Below are 17,546 nucleotides of genomic sequence, written 5' to 3'. Positions count from 1 at the left end.
AGTAAAAAGATATAAATATTATCAGTGCTTCAGCCACAAATTTTTTTCCTGTATCCCATCTTCATTGCCCCTAGGGAACAGAAAATCATAGTTGCTCAATCCTTACATAACTCTTAGTAGCAGGAAAGTTTTCAATAAAGCTTTTGACTGAAATCTTTCAAGATAACCAACCTGCAGGGACAAACCTCAACATTTCCATGTATCCAAAGCTGATGAAATTTAAATTTTTTAATTCTGGAAACTTTTTTGGCAGACAAGAAAAAATAAATTATTATTTTTACAACCCATCTTTCAGGATCAAATTCTGATTTATCTATAGCACATCTGTTTTATTATGACCCAGGCCGTTATCTGAAGGCAAATATTAATTCTTGTCTTCCATTCATTTATAGGCAGAACAATGTCTTATCAGTTGTAAATGAGGACACATTGTTGACGTTCAAATAATTTGATTTTAAAACACTTTCATTATGTTTTCAAATATTCCTAATTCAGTTTCTTGCAACTGAGCAAAGAGGCAATGGATTAGTCCCCTTTTGATTGATGAAATAGATTTTGACTTTATATACTAAAATATATATTTATATTATATTTATATTTATATTTATATCTACAGCTTTAAAAGCATAAGTGACCACAAAGAAGATACTTTCCTTTCAATAAAGTTAAAAATTAACTTATTTAATTACAAGAATAATTAATACTTCAACAGTACATGGTCCAAAGTACCCAGTAAAATATGTTACCAAGATGTATAATTTTAAGCTACAATTTGACTCTTGAAAAACTCAGTTTACTGTCACAATCAAGGGAGCTTCAATTTAAAAACAGTTTAAAAATTAAATTTACCTGGTTCTCAGTAGGCCGTGTAAATGTAACATTTCTGAGCTGAGAAATGTACCTAGAAAAATCTCACTGGGAAAATGAAATTGCCTTCAGTGAAAGTAGCTCAGAAAGAGCTACTCAGAAATCCTACAGTGGTAGGGAAGAACTCACAGCATTTCTTTCAGGTATTTCTGATCTGTGCTTTATTTTGGCCAAGATTCTGTGTCTTCAAGCAGTAAATTACGAAGAAGTCCTTGGAAAGGAGTGTACAGTGACTTTTTCACACTGGCAACCCCCACATGATAAAAATTGTCTCTCTCTGGCATGAGCTTTTCAGGATCCTTTGTATTACAGCCATTTTTTATACAACCATTTGTATGGAGGAATGAGGCACTTCTAGTTTGTCTTAGGTAATGGTTTTCTTGTCACTCCTAGTTTTTGGGAGAAGATACTGATATTCCTATTTTGCTGAAAAGGTATCACCAAGACATGTAAGGACTTGGTAGTTTCCAATCAGTATTTTGATGGAAAAAGATGATAACAGTGTAATTAAAGTGTGTTCATCTTTAAAGAGCATTTCTATTATAGACTGAATCAGACGGGAAATTAAATAATCTCTGAGTATGTGGCAACACTGAGGAAATTGAGAATCAGAAGGACTTAAATGCCACGCAGCAGCAGTTATTCATGCGCAGAATATAAACGTGAGAAGCCAAATGGTCATATTGAGACTGACTTAAACCTTAAACATATGCTTGAGTTATTTCATCTGAGATGAAGAACACATTTCAGGATATGTTGCACCAGCACACAGCAAACCGTAACAACCCTAGCAGAAATGAAGGAGAAAGCACATCATGAACATTACACTGAACTATTTTCATTGTGGGAAAATGCTTGCTATGAAAATGATTTCCAGTTCAAGAATAAACTCTGCAAAACCAGCAATAAACCGGGCCATGCTTAGAAAATATAAAGGTCACTGAAAACTGACATTGAATTTATTTGGAATCCAGCTGCTCTAGGGTCTCCACAGTAGTTGAATTTAAGAGAGAAAATATGTCACATGTGGAAGGCACAAGATTTGAAATGTGTCTCAGTAAAGCATCTGGCTTTCCTCTAATTTCACAGCAGGAATATTAGAGATTACTTACTTAAATAGATGAAGTTGCAGAAAATTTAATTACCACTGAACATTTACAAGGAAATTCATTGTTCCCTGGAGTTCCAACAGTTGTGGTAAGGATGGTATATGACATCTCTGGGTTTTAAAGAGAAAGTATAGGCAGCAACTGGTTGTAAACAAACAAGAGGTGTGTATAGCGTATACAATGTCTGCAGATTTAAGGAATTTTAAGATTTATCCTATAATACAAATTATTTAAACATCTGAAAAAAGCAGCAGATACCTTTTATGGTGATGCCATAACTGTGAAGTGCAGGAGGGCAAAGGTGTAATTTTTATTTTTTTTCTTTTACAAACTGATCTGATATCTTTCCAGAAGTACACCAAAAGGGAAAAAATAACTGGAGCATTACTAGAATCTTGCAATAACATTCAGGTTTAGGGTTACATTGAACAAACAGCTCAGTACTTGAGCATAGCTAGTTCTGACAGAGACGGGTGCTCTCCATATCAGTGTTGACCCCCACATAACCAACCTCTCAATAAAGATCAGTATCACCTCTCAATTTCAGAAGATGTTTTTGCCTTGTTATTGCATTTTGGCAAGTTTATCTTAAATTCATCTGCAAATATGGGCTGAAGACAAGTAGAGAGTGTGTTATCTGATAGCAGACAAGTGTTTACTCCAATCTCACACTGCACCGCCTGCAGTAACTGTAACTCTCGGCAGCAGGGTGTACACAGGCAGATACCATGAGGTATTGCTGCACACAAGGTTATTTGAATGACAATCACAAAACTAGCAATGAGAGACACTCTGAAAACTCCCTCACGGGCTTGGGTATCATCATTAATCCCTAAGGAAAATTCTTGGATTTAATCTGCTCATACAAGCAATAGATATGTGCCTAAGTCACAAGGCAAAAGCTGAAGAAAGAAACACATAAGGAACAGAAAGTGCAGTAGAGTCACATCCTCTCCTGACAGGAGTCAATTATTGAGAGGGTGTTTGGCCATCTTCTAATTGAACAGCTTCACACTGGAAATTCTGGATTGCCCTGGTTCCATCAAAACTTTCTACAGAAGCTCTAGCCATGATCTGGCTGTGGCTGCTGGCCAGGCTGACTTCTCACCATAGCTCAGCTGACTGGCTATCCAGCTCCCTGGCATCAGGCCGACTGCTCCGTTGGATTCTTGGCTTCCCAGGCTTGTCAGCTGGCAAAGAAATAGACTGTTCCATTTTTGCCAGAAAGGCTGCAGAGCCAACATGTTTTGTTCCAGCACTCGATGAAACAAAATATTGACAAGCGGGAATTTCCTGTAGAATAAGACTTTCACTTCCCAGCCAGCTCCAATTATTATTGTATGGTCTTGTGTAACACAGTGACGGCTTTTATCGCATCCTCTAATAAACACAATGCACAGAAAGGATGTGAATTCAGGGAGCTTTCCAAGGCTTTGGATAATAATCTCATAGCATCTGCAACCATCTCTATGGAGCACAATGCATCTTTTGATAAGGTTAGCATGTGATGCTTTCCGTTCTGCACTAAAAGGCCTCCTAGGCTGGCTCTGAGAACCCGTCTGTCAGCAGGACATGGCTGGCCAGTTTGGTATAGAACCAGTGGATGACATCCTCTGTGCATACTGTTTTGGAATCTTACATAGGTTACAGATCAAACTCTGGGGAAAGAGGAACCAGTAATAACTGCAACACAGTTATATATAGGAAGATTATTGGGTTTTCACTGTTGAAAAAATGAGTCAAAATACCCAAGAACATGCAAATAAAAATGACTCCTCAAACATGTCACTGCAAACAATGGATTAGTGAAGAATTTGGTGAAGAGAAACCAAAAAATGCCTTCACACTATACCATAATGCCATAAACCTAACCCTTGTTGGAGACAAACACCATGGTCCAGCCCAGGTTTGTGACAAGACGATTCACAGAATTACCCACTGAGACGCAGAGTTCCAGTTTTGGAGGCGTCAGGAGAGTTTTCAAGGAGACACTGAACAGGCACGAATTGGCAGAGCAAGTCAACGCCTGTGTGTGCACGTGCAGCAGAACAAGACCATTTAAGCTGTGTCTGTTCTCAGCTGCGTCTGTGCTGTCCTCAGTGCCACGCTGACACATTTACTATGCTGGTGATCAGCAAAACGGAAGGAAAGCAGGTTGTTCCCTGGCCCTCTCAGCTCAATCTCATTTATCGCTTGATTTCACAAACGTTCTCGCTGGCACAGACCAGAAGCAGCGCAGACGCAGGAGCAGGGAGCTGGGCTGGACAGCTGAAGGGTATGTTACAAACAGATAAGCCACTAGAAATCATTCATGAAATTATTATATTGTGAGCTCTGAGCTTTAGATTTGTATTTTGGGGGGTTGGGGATGGAAGAAGGCAGGTGGAATATTTTCAAGCATGGCAAATCCTTCCCAGCTTGCTGCAAGGGGATCAGTGGAAAAGGCTTACACAGGTTTTAAGACCGGAAGAATATTCTCCTCCTTTTAAAGGTAGGAATAATACTATAAATCACTCATCTGCCCTTGAGAAGGCGATCCTTATAATTTTAAGTGTAGCTTATAGGATATAATTTCAGGTCTGGCTTGAACTTGATAAAGCTTTAGTTATAGAAGGGCATTTTCCAGAGGTAGTATTAAAAAAAAAAATAAAAAAAAAAAAAAAATCCCAACAACACAATACTCACACAGTCATGCAACTGGGTAGTTTTCATGTACTGAAGGGAAAAATGTAAGTGGCTAGTAAAAAAATGGACAAAACAAAAGTCACATAAAGCCACAGACTATTTCTTTAACACCTTTCATAGAACTGGCATTCAATACCTGAGAGAGATGACATATATTTCACTCTGAGACAGTCTTTGAACAAGATGTTCCAAGCCAGTGATCCTGAAATATCAAGCTTAAGAGACAGGTGCAGCCAGTGAGTCAGGATACCAGGGACATGCCAGCAGTTTTGACAAGAAGATTCTAAAGATGCCTATTTCTCATACCAAATGAGCAGGCAGAAAACATGAGGGGTGCATGGTGAGCTCTGCCTGATGCTGATTCCCTTCATGGGGCCTGATCCTGACCCCCCCACATGGACTGGTCCCAGCCTGGCCTAGACCCATCCCTGTCCCCACAGCTGCCTGATGCCCCAGGGCTGGGGCTGTCCTGAGCTTGCCCTCCTCCCTGGCTGGGCTCAGTGGGATGGGCTCTGACTGGCCAGACCCTGCCCTGAAAAATATAAAATTAACAGAAGATACCAGAGCCCAGAAACCAACACTGTATTTCTTCATAATTAATATAAATTTTAAGAAATGTTGGCTGACCAGAGAAGTTTCCTGTGCTTTACCATAAGCAGTATTTAAATGAACTGTTAAAAAAAAAAATTTAAAAAATTTATTTGTTTCAAAGCTATTCTCATTTTTATTATTGTATAAACCAGAACCTTTTATTTTATGACAAACAATGGCATGCCATGGGTATGTTTCATCGTTTCCTGATGAGGGTAAACCTTGATTTTTCTCAAGGTTTTGGCAGGCAGCCACAGGAACTCATTATTCTGAACAGTCTAAGGGGAATTCTAAAACAAAGGGAATAAAAGGTTGGAATTTATTTTTAAAGCATGCTTTTACATGTTTACATTGCTTCCACAGCTATCTTGTTTTGGAAACTTTTTACTTATCATTGATACAAAAAAACCCCCCAACAGATATATTAGAAACAACGAACAATTCTCTGACAGAATTTTTATCTTTCATAAAACTAAGAAGTGTATTTAATGATAGAGTTCATCAAAAGGAGATATTTTGTTGTTCAGCTGTAAATGAGCAAACTGTTAAAACATCTTTATTCAAAAGACAGCGTACTTCCAAATCAGGCTGGTCTCAATGGACACTGAAATGACAACTAACTTGAGTTAAATTTGAGGCTATTAGTCATTTATTTTATCTCCATCCCATAGGGACTGGCAGGCCCTGGGAATATGAGGAACATTTTATTCATCCCAGTTATGGCATACAGTGTGACACAGTTTAGAACCAAACTTTTGTTTCTTTTATCTGTGTAGTCTTTGCACGGCTTTGTTGCATAGCTTAGTAGTTTTTAGGGTAAATGAAAATGTCACCTACCTGTTGGCAAAAAGTAATATGCACCCCTGACTTCTGAAGTGATTCTGACTTCTAAAATGATTGTAGAAGTCAGAAACAACCCTTCATGAAAGACTAAATAGAAATAAAAGGCGCAGCTTAAGTAAAAACAGAAGGTAGGCAGAAGCAAGAATTATCTAGAACAGTAAAGGGAGATCCAGTAGCAAAAAACCCCCTCATATCCTTTTTATAGATCTTAGGTGGTATCCAGAAGAAAAGTGCAATTTATAAGGGGGTTAGGGTAGTTTGTCTCTGTAAAACTGGGCAGGTTAGAGTTTGAAACTACCCAACACTGAAAAAGCTACAAAGGTAGGATTTTTAAATGATTTTTTTCTTTCCTCACCCCTTCCCTAGTATGTGAAATTTGGGATTTTTTTGTTTTGTTTTGTTTTTTGTTTCCTGAATGCAGCGTTGGGGGCTCGCTCCGTTCTGTGTTGCAGAAGCTGCTGCAGGCACACGCTGCCCCATGTCCACCTGTGGAACTCCAGTTCTGTCGCTCCTCCCCGAGCTTCACCCTCACATGCCGGGTCTCAGGAAGGCCTGTCCCGATTCCCGGAGTCCCTCCTTTGTGCGGGGACACAGCTGTCAGCCCACATTGCTCAGACGGTCCGTCGTGCATTGCTGAACACACCTCCTCGCTGTGTTCCTGCTGCCAGGTTAGTGCCGGTACGAGCTGCTCCTGCTGCTGGAACGCAGTGATATGCCGGGAACCTCCACGAGCTTACCGCTTCCATCCCAGGCCCCAACAGCGCCTACACTTACACATCACAACAACGCATGAGGAGGTGAAAATCAGTTGCCTATCTGCTGGCTAAAGGCGCACCTGGTGCCCTGAGGAATCCGGCAGCACTGAATTTAGGAAAGGCAGTGTGAAGGGGAGGGACACGGGATTTTCAGACAGCGTCTCAGAGTCCTGTCTGCGCCTCATTTTATTAAAACCAGGCTGCAGCCTCCAACCCACGCCCGGTGCTGAGGCTGCCGGCCGGCTACGAGCGGCGACCCCGAGCAAGCGGGTGGCAACCCCCAACCCCGACAGAGCAGCCGGGAACAGCCCAGCACTCTGGCAGGCATACGGCTCCCGAGGGCTTTGCAGAGGCCGTGCCCGCGCCCGGGCGCTCCCCGCGGGGAGGAGTTGGGACGAGGCCGAGGGGAGGACAAGGCTGGGACAGGGACGGCGGAGCTGCCCCTCGGGGCGCGGCCGGCACGGGCCCTACGCGCGCTCCGCCGCCGCGGCTGTTTCCGGGGCGGCCGCTGTTTTCCCGCCAATGGGAGCGCGCGGCGGCGGCGGCGGGGCTGGGCGGGAAGCGTCGCGAGAGCGGGGCGGGGCCGAAGGGGGCGGGGCCCGCGGCGGCGGCTGGGGCGGGGGCGGCGGGTCCGGTCCTGTCCTGTCGTGCGCTCCGGGCCGCGCCGCTGCCGGGCCATGGCCGCGGGCGGCGGGCGCTGAGGAGGCGGCGGTCATAGGCACAGGTAGGGAGCGCCCGCTCTCCTTCTCACCCCCCCGCGGCCGCTCCCCCACGGGCCGCCCTGCTGGGGAGCTCGGGCGCAGGGTGGGGCGCCGCCGCCGGCCTGTCAGTTGGGGCTCGCTGCCACAGGTGCCCGGGGGCTCCCGGGGAGGCGCGGAGAAGCGCATCCTCCGGCGCTCTTCCCAGGGAAGGTTTCCTGGGGCAGCGCAGCTCCCGTGGGCCCCACCCGTCACCGGAGAGGGCAGGGGGCGAGGCCGGAGCCCCCTGGACCGCAGCGCGGAGGTGACACCAGGTGAGGGGGGGGTGCGCAGCGCTTCGGCTCCAGGACCGAGCGTGCGGGGTTCGCCATCCCAGGTCTCCCCGGTGCCCCCGTGGGGCAGGTCTGTCCGTCCGCAGTGTCGGCTGGGGACTGACTGACTCCTGCTGCTGCGGTCGTAGTCGGTGCACGGAGGCTCCGTGACTTTACGTTCCCTCCTGCGTTGTTTGGGTTGTGGTCGGTGCGCACGGTTTGTAAGTTCATCCTGTTCTCAGCATTTCGCTGTAAAAGTGTCTCCTCGCCCTCTCTCCCTCCCTCCCGGCACACGTCCTCCTCCCAGTTCCTCTTGTCCCTCAAGGGAGGAGGAACAAGGAGCGTTCCTCCTTCGCTTTCTTGGCTCTTTTGAGGGGCTTTCTCTGGCTTTCTTATTACAACCGAAGTACTTTTCTCTGATTTTCAGAAAAAAAACTAAAATTCCAATAGCAAAAGGGAAAAGAAAGGGTGAACTGTAGATCCGAACTGTATTTAAAGATACAGCCTTCTTATCTCTGATGTATTGCCAGAGTGAGATAGGGAGGAAAAAAATCCTACTTACATTGTATCTGGAAAAGATCAGTGACACTGAAATAAATGGTAACAATGCCTGAAATTTATCCAGGTTACACTTGGGAAGAGTCTTACATGTTTGTAATATTTTTTCAGAATCGTGCACTTAGACTTTAGTGATAGATACCACCTATGTTTAATTAATTGTTGAGAACTAAACAAGGTATTCTTTGGTGAAATTTTCTCTAGGTGGGAATAAGCTTTCTTTGGGAAATTGCTGCAGTTTAGAAAATAATAGCCTTGCCTTATTTGCTGTGGTTCTGTTATGTACAAAATACACAACAGATTGAAGTACAGAAACTTAAAGTTAATTGCATAAGTCACAAAATCTAGACCAATGGGTATCCCTAGTTCATCAAGTAACATTTTTTTCACGGGAATTGTTTGAGAATTGAGACCCAGCACTGGGGGGAAGCTGTGGGTAATGACTTGCTAGCGATGATCCCGGAAGAGAAAATGATTGATTCTTTTGAAATTGCTGCTTCTATGTGACAGAAAAAAGTGTGAGAGAATAAAAACCAAGCAAGAAAAAGAGGGTCCAGCCTGTCATGAATTCTTACCATAAATTATGTATTTTGCTTGCGTGGGTCTGGCTGTGGTTAATACGACTTGCGTTTCCTACCTGGACTTTTTCAACACTGCTGACCTGATCAGTGAAACTGATAAATCATTAGAAATGAGAAATAGAGAAGGATTCTTTAGACTGTTCTGCTTGCTAGTCAGTGTAGATTTGCTTATTTTGGTTTTTAATAGCAATTGTTTGGTAAGGTTATAAATACACATGCAGGACAACCAGGGAATCAGGCCCAACCAATACGCAGTTACAAAAGGAAGGTTTTGCTTGACCAATCTGATCTCCTTTTATGACAAAATGACCCACTTTGATGAGGGAAGGGCATGGTGTCTATCTTGACTGCAGTAAAGCATTTGACACCATCTCCAGCGGCATCCTCCTGGAAAACCTGGCTCCTCATGGCTTGGATGGGAGTCGTCTTCAGTGGATAAAAAACTGGCTGGATGTTTGGGCCCAGAGAGTGGTGGTGAGTGGAGCTAAACCCTGCTGGAGGCCAATCACTAGTGGCGTCCCCAGGGGTCAGTTCGGGGGCAAGTCCTGTTTAATATCTTTATTGACAGTCTGGACATGGGAATTGAGTGCACCCTCAGTAAGTTTGCTGACAGCACCAAGTTGGATGGGAGTGTTGATCTGTTTGAGAGTAGGAAGGCTCTACATGGAGACCTGGACAGGCTGCATCAACGGGCTGAGACCAGTGGTGTGAGTTTGAACAAGGCTGAGTGCCAGGTCTTGCACTTAGGTCAGAACCACCCCACTCCATACTGCAGGCTGGGGGAAGAGTGGCTGTAAAGCTGCTCAGTAGAAAGGGACTTGAGGGTTCTGGTTGACAGCAGCTGAACATGAGCCAGTGTGTGCCTAGGTTGGTCAAGAAGGCCAATGGCATCCCTATCAGCAATAGTGTGGCCAGCAAGACCAGGGATTGTCCCCCTGTACTTGGTACTGGTAAGGCCACACCTTGCACGCTGTGTTCAGTTCTGGGCCCCTCATTTCCAAAATGACATTGAGAGACCGGAGCACATCTAGGGAAGGGTAACAAGACTTATGAAAGGTGTAGAACACATGAGGAGTGGCTGAGGGTGCTTAAGTGTGGAGAGGCTTGGGGGAAATCTCATCACTCTCTATAACCACCTGAAACAAGGGTGTAGTGAGGTGGGGACCAGTGTCTTCTGCCATGCCTGCAGTGAGAGGACCAGAGGACTAGATAATCTTGTAGCCCTCTTCCAACCTTGATGATTTTATGGCTCTAAAAGAGTGTTGTTCTTAAGGTAGTTTTAATTTTCCTATTTGGAATGAATCATTCAAAGCTCAGTGTTTCATTTAGCCTGGCTTTTGAAAATCATCATCAGAGTTCTCTAGACTGATTCAGGTCCTTGCACTGAAAACAAAAAAAAGTACTTTTTCTTTAAAAGAAAGATGTCTATTTTTGCTCTAGTACTACTAAAAACCATCCTTTTAAAAACATAATACAGATATACTGTTGTCATTGCCTAGAATCTTTTATGTGAAATTTAATATTTTAAATTTGTTGGTTCAAATTTGTCATAACCTGTATGTGTTTAACATAGGTGTGCACACATCCACATATGTCCCTATAGCAACTGAAGAGATTTACTCAGCACATTTACAGAAAAAAGATAAAGTTGCTTCTTTTCTGCCAGCTAAGGTTTGTCAATACACACTGACTTAAAGTAAATTTAGGCATGGGATAGACTTACACAAAGAGATTAAATCCATGGCAAATTTCCTGTTGGATTCCCTTAAGCTGATTATTTAATTTTGCTCCTTACATATATTCAAACAAGGATACATGTATATGGAAAAGCTAGCTAAATGCTTATTATGTGCTCTAATGAGAAGAATGTTCTTCAGCAAATCACTGGAAAAATGAGTTTATATTATAGAGTTCTTTGGGCTAGAAGGGACCTTTAAAGGCCATCTAGTCCATTTACCCTGCAGAAAGCAGGGACCTCTACAACTAGATCAGGTTGCTCAGAGCTCTGTCCAGCCTGACCTTGAATGTTTCCAGGGATGGGGCACCTACAACCTCCAGACAGCCTGTGTCAATGCTTCACTGCCCTCATTGTAGAAGGTTTCTTGTATCTAATGTAAACCTACCCTCTTCTAGTTTAAAGCCTTTCCTCCTTGTTCTAAGTGCTGCTAAAAAGTTTGTCCCTGTCATTCTTATAAGCACCATTTAAATATTGAAAGGCTTCTGTAAGGTCTTCCCAGAGCCTTCTCTAGGCTGAACAACTCCCACTTTCCCATCCTGTCTTCATAGCAGAGGTGCTCCCTCCCTCTGATTGTTTTTGTGACCCTCCTTTGGATCTGCTGGAGCAGGTCCATGTATTTTCCTGTGCTGAGGTCCCCAGAGCTGGATGCAGCACTGCAGGTGGGGTTTCACCAGAGCAGAGAATCACCCTGCTGGCTACTTGTGCAGCCCAGGACACGGTTGGCTTTTTGGGTTGCACTCGCACGTTGCTGGGTCATGTCCATCTTCTTGTCCACCGCCGTCTCCAAGTCATTTTTCTCAGAGCTGCTCTTAATCAGTTCATTCTACAGCTTGTATGACACTGGAAATTTTCCCAACCCAGGTGCAGGACCTTGAGTGTGGTCTTGTTAAACCTGATGAGCTTCATATGGATCCACTGCTTGAGCTTCTCTGGGTTCTTCTGCATAGTATCCCATCCCTCAGACATGTCAACCGCACCACTCAGCTCATTGTGGTCTGCAAGTTTGCTGAGGGTGCACTTGATTCACTTGGTCCACGTCATTAATGAAGGTACTGAATAACACTGCTGTGAACTGCTGAGGTACACCACTTGTCACCAGTGTCCATCTGGACATTGAGTTGTTGACTACTCTCTTCTGGATGGGTCCATCTAACCAGCTTCTTATCCACTGAACATTCCACCCATCAAATTCATATTGCTCCAGTTTGGAGAGAAGGATGTTTCGGGGGTTATGTCAAAAGTCTTAGAGATGTCCAGATAGAGTACATCTGTAGCTCTTGTCCACTGATGCAGTCACCCCATCATAGAAGGCTGCTGGGCTGGTCAGGCTGGATTTGCCCTTGGTGACACTGCTGGCTGTCCTGAATCACCTCCCTGTCTCCATGTGTCTTAGCACAGCTTCTAGGAGCATCTGTTCCATGATCTTAGGCACAGAGGAGAGATTGTTAGGTCAGTAGTTCCAAGGATCTGCCTTTCTACCCTTTGTTAAGGTGGGTACAATGTGTCTCATTTTCCAGTCACCTGGTTGCTGTGACTTTTCGGATATGATGGAGTGACTTGATAACTATGTCAGCCAATTCTCTCAGAACTCTGGGATGTGTCTCTACAGGTCATAGAGACTTACGTAAATTCAGGTTCCTCAGATAGTTGCAAACCTGATCTTCTCTTTACTCCCCTAGTCCATCCTCTGGTGGTTGCCAGTGAAGACGGAGGCAGAAAAGTTGTTGAGTACCTCAGCCATCTCATCTGTTGTTACCAGTTTGCCAGTCGTGTTCGTCGGTGGGAGTGCATTTTCTTTAACCTGCCATTTTTCTCTCACAGTAGAAGCCCTTCTTATTCTTTGCATCCCTTGCCAAGTTCAGCTTCAGCTTCACCTTGGCCTTCTGACCTCATCCCTGCAAAACTGGGCAGCATCCTTGTACTCTTCCCAGAGTACCTGCCCCTGCTGCTGCTGCCTGTTCATCTTCTACTTGCCCTGTAGTTTGAGCTCAGCTGCTCTTAGTTTGGTCTCAACTTAGCAATGCCAGTCCCATGCCTTCCTTTCCTGATTTCTTACACCCAAGATTGGTAGCTCTTGGGCTTTATGGAAAGTGTCCTTAAAGATCTGCCAGCTCCAGCTCTGTCCCGCGCCTCTATTTCTGAGCACAGTTTCCCAGGGGGTCCATCCTATGTATTTAGCTCCTTGAAGAGCCAGAAGTGTGCTATTCCAAAATTTAGGATCCTGAATGTACTCTTTGCCTGTTCCATGTCCCTCAGGGCTGTAAACTCCACCAGTTTGTGCCTCCTATGGCCCAGGCTTTCACCAATCTTGTCACCACTGATTAGCTCACTTAGGCTGGTGACTAACAGGTCTGGTGTTGCATCCCCTCTGGTCAGGATTGCCTGTGTCTTAGTAAGCTGTCCTCCATGCATTCCAGGAGTCTGCTCCTGAAAGAGCTTGCTGTACACTTTTTCAGTAGATTTTGGGGTGGTTGAAGGCCTCCAGCAGGATAAGCGCCTTTGAGTGCAATGCTTCCTGTAGCTGGAGCAGGAGGGCTTCCTCAGTAGGCTTCCCTGGCTCAACCGCCAGGTTCTCTTGATACCTTGTTTCATTTCTTTTGCCAATATGCTTTCAGCCTGCTCATGGCTGTTCTTCAGAGGCATCTTTTCACACTCTATCCATTTCTTGTTGTAGATGGCAACATTCAGCCACTCCTTCCTAGCTTCTCTCTTCTTAACATCCTGTAGCCATCACAGCCACACTCCAGCTGTGGGGTTTTTCCTTCCAAGTTTCAGTAATTGCAACTAAGTTGTAGATTCCTAGAAGCAGAGAGGCTTCCAGCTCCTCTTGTGCGTTCTCCATGCTGTGTGCATTTAAGGTGATCCAGCTTGCTAAAAAGCTAAAGATGCTCTGGGTGTTCATTAATTAGTTGTGTGATCAATTTTTTCCCTTTTTTTTGGTGATTGACAATAGTTATTCGGTAACGGGAAAGTACTGTTCCTCTTATATCTGATGCTTCTGCCATTTATTCCTTTTTTCGAGTTAACAATAGGAGGAAATTAAATTTAATGGTCAAATTCAATATCCAGAAGTAAAAACAATTTTCAACGGTAGGTTTTATTTATACAAATGAGTTATTTCCAGGCTGTTTTGTTGTCAGTGGTTTCACTTCCTTTTCAGTTAGTGTTAATGTTTGTGTACTTCTCACATGATCGGACCATTGTTGTATTGAAAATGGATAATAGTTTTACATATTAAAAAGAAAACCTTAATGTTTTGCTGTATTGTTGGACAAGTGGGATCCTTCAGATTTCTCTGAAATGCACGATCTCTGGAGAGCAGAGATGCTGTAGGTGGTAAAATATAGGTGTATATATTAGGACCTGTATTATTATTCAAATACTGAAGGACAGGATGCAGAGAAGACAAAATATTGTGGTGTTATGGTGATAAATCTGTATGGTTTCTGTCCAGTATTTTTCAGAGTCTTCATACTGTGATTTACAAGTCTGTTTGTTTTGTAGGTGGGGGAGCCTAGAAGTTGATGTTCAGGTCTCCAGAGTTTAGTAGCAGATGACACAGAAAAATACTTAAGCTGAAGGCAGTTTACAGTGTAACTGTGAATTACTGTACCCAAGTAAACACTGCAGTACCCAACAGGCTTTAAAGGTCATCTCCACAGAGCTCTATGTTGGGCTTTGTTAAAATTGCTGCAAGGAGGGATCCATCATAAAATGTAGAGCTGAAGTACCTGTGTGAAAACCCAACTTTTTCTGTAGATGGCTTTTCTTATGACAAGGAGTGTCTAGGAATATTTCCTCATATGGTTTGGATTTTTACTGGATTGGCCATTTGAGATAGAGCACTAAGGACAGGTGAAGTGAGTTTCTTTTTATGGCCCAATACTGTTTTGTGGATTTTTTTTCTTCTAAACACATGAGTTTTAGTAGAAGCATTGTTGTGTTTAGTCTTCTAGCCATAGTTAACTATGAAATGAATTTTTTAAATTTGTATTTATTATACTTATTTTATAAATATAATCTGTGTATCATGTGCTTCTGTGATCCACAGCTACTTCATGTAATTGTTTTAATTTTCCGTACTTTGAACATCCAGTTGAGAGAAGTTGTGCTCTAGAGATGAAAATGTTGCCGTTTATTTGCCTAAGTGTAACTTCTTTTCTAAGATTCTAGCAAGTTCATCTTGTGAAGGAAAGCAGAAATCAAAGTGAAATGTGAATAGATGTACCTAATAATAATCTCTTGCTATTGTATTCTTGAAGAAGTTGTGCTTTTAGACGTGCTGGGGTGGAGGAAGATGAAGAATAGTTACTTCTGTGTTATAGATGACATTACTGATCTTCTATGTTACAGATGGCACTATTGGTCTTCTGATTTAAATGACTTATATTCATGAGCAAACCCATATAAAACTTTATTTCCCATATAAAGGTTAAATACGAGATGAGATCGACAAAACCGGTCTGGTTAGTTTTGTGAAGACCCATACTCTAATGTTGTGGTGTTTATTTTCTTTATCTTTGCAGTCGTTTTTACATGCACTTGCTCCTTGCCCGGTTTATTTTATATAGCCTAGGAGTTCTTTTCCATGTGTGACCATGGGAAAGGATGAAGTATTAAAACTTCCATGGAACTTAAAAACTCACCACACGCTTTCTGTCTTTATTAACGCTCTATATTTATTGGCTATCTTGGTGGATGCAAAGATGAATGAAATAAACTGGATCCATTGCTGCTGGTTAAAGAGGGAAACTTGAAAAAAGTACCTTCATAGCTGTTTTTATATCTTCTTGTTAGAATTAGACTTAGGATAAATAAGGGCAGCTGACTCGAGCAGAAACTCTTGTGACCTACTCAGTTGAGAGTGCTGGTAAATGCATGTGGTCTGCTGTGTTTTGCTAGCAGAGACTGGGCTGCCCAGAGGGAAACCAGGGAACAAGAGTGATGATCCATGTCAGCCTGTAGTACCTCAGGGTGCCAGACACCACTGGGCCACTTGGCTGGGTGGGTTAGTTGTACATTTGCCTCCTGAGATTGTTAAAGGGTAGTTGCAGTGTATTTTATTGTACGGGAACTCGCTGAAAAACCTTACGGCGTGTGAGTGACAGTGAAACAATATTTAATGTAATGTTCCTCCCCGCCCCCAATGCAGCCTTGAAATTCTAGTTAAAGGAAAATGATGAAACTTACTGCTAAGTGTCTGTGTTCTGCATTTCTTGTCTGGTTCTGAAGGTCATTAAGGCAGTACTTTTTTAAAGGCAGCTGTCAGTTTGGATGGTATGCTGTTTAATCTTTCCCAATTTTAAAATGCTTTTTTATTGTTTTTATTGGTTCTTGCTTTGTCTAATTGCATTTTTAGAGTGGATGCAAACTAAATGGATAAACATAAAATAATCAAATATAAATGTTTTTTCTAGGCATTTTTGAGCTGACATCTTTCATCAGATACTAAGATTGGTAAGATCATGGACACGTACGCCAGGGCTCAGGGCAATCGCATGAAATCAAGAATATCTATTGAAAAGGTAATTATCTGTATTTAAATAAAAGAAGTATTTCAGAGCTTTTTGATCTAACAATGAAGCAAGTAAACTGGTGTATTTGTGGGTTTTGTGTGGGGGGGTTTACTGGGTTTTAATTTTGACTGTTTGACATTTTAAGGAGGCAAAGAAATTGCTTTTGTTTTGCGTTTTGGTATATTTAGTATAATTGAACTGAGAGCATAATTTAAGGATAGGGTGCTTTTGTCTTTCAAGATGATGTGATAAAATTGTGAATTATTAATTTTCTAGAATTCACTTTGTTTATTAGAATATATCTTTTCTTTTAGAGCGAATTTTTGTGTTTATATGTAATAAATTAAAATATGACTATATAGTCAGTGAATTCTGTGAAGCCTGTGTTAGGGCTTGTAACACCTTTAGATCTTGGTCTTGTCTGATTTATCCTTGTGTTTGCATGAACATTTAGGAAGTGCCTCGCTGAAGAAGAAAATATATCTAGCACTTACAAAGGATATTAGTGGAGATTTCTAATATTAAATTAAGTTTATTTATTTTTTAAATTTTGTCACTTCAACTTAGAGAACATAAATACTGTTCCTAAAATTTTCTTGCAACTTCTACAAGCACCTAATGAAATTAAAGTTGCAGTTTATCCTGAAGTAACAAATTTATTTCTCGAATCATATTTCTCTAGGTAGTTTAAACACAGATGAGTAATTTTCTAGGTCTTTTTTGGTTATTAATAACTTCCTGATTTGTAAGTTGCTGCAACAGTGGGAGGAGAAACTGAGCAAGGAAGCATCCTATCACATGAAAATTGCATTATTTTATTTCATGAGCAGATTTTGTTGTTTTAAAGAAACAGTGTCTGTGGTGTATGTCCTGTTTGAAGTCAGAGAAGAGTGTTAGGAGACAGAGAGGCAGGTAGTCAGTTGTTCCAGGTCCTGACGCAGAATGTTCACTGCCATATATTAAGCAATTTGTAATTATGGGTGATAATCTTTCACTTTAAGACACATGATATAAAACCTTATATTTTATTGGTTTATTAGAACTCTCCAGCTCAAATAGAGATCTTCAACTACAGTCAAGTAACTTTGCATCCTTAACCTGAACATAAACTTACTTTTAAAGGACTTTTAAAATCTGTCCTTTATTTGTTTTTCTGTTTCAATTTACTAAACAAAACAAATACCACCCTCCCTGCCCCACCAGGTTTTTAGACCTGTGGGTTGCAGAAGCATCTTTCTAATAATGACAGTGACCAGTGATTCCTCACTGATTCTAATAGTTGCTTAAAATATTA

At 42.4% G+C, this 17,546-nt stretch overlaps 1 protein-coding gene across 7 annotated transcripts in view; it reads left to right on the top strand.

Annotated features, from left to right (window-relative positions):
* Positions 1–4,144: 4,144 nt before the first annotated feature.
* The window catches only part of AKAP11 (A-kinase anchoring protein 11), a 47,655-nt gene continuing 34,253 nt past the window's right edge, over positions 4,145–17,546 (top strand). For 4 of the 7 annotated variants that reach the window (XM_058419233.1, XM_058419231.1, XM_058419230.1 and 1 more), the window contains exons 1-3: positions 4,206–4,251; positions 6,517–6,763; positions 16,154–16,261. In XM_058419233.1, the coding sequence (XP_058275216.1) occupies positions 16,202–16,261 (60 nt within the window). In that variant the 5' untranslated portion in view covers positions 4,206–4,251; positions 6,517–6,763; positions 16,154–16,201. Of the gene's footprint in view, positions 4,252–6,516; positions 6,764–7,491; positions 7,575–7,722; positions 7,863–16,153; positions 16,262–17,546 lie in introns of those variants that run through there. The other 3 variants (XM_058419228.1, XM_040054616.2, XM_058419229.1) reach the window with 3 other exon arrangements.

Source organism: Hirundo rustica, chromosome 2 (assembly GCF_015227805.2).
Source record: "Hirundo rustica isolate bHirRus1 chromosome 2, bHirRus1.pri.v3, whole genome shotgun sequence".
NCBI lineage: Eukaryota > Metazoa > Chordata > Aves > Passeriformes > Hirundinidae > Hirundo > Hirundo rustica.
This window is presented reverse-complemented; position numbering and strand designations above follow the sequence as displayed.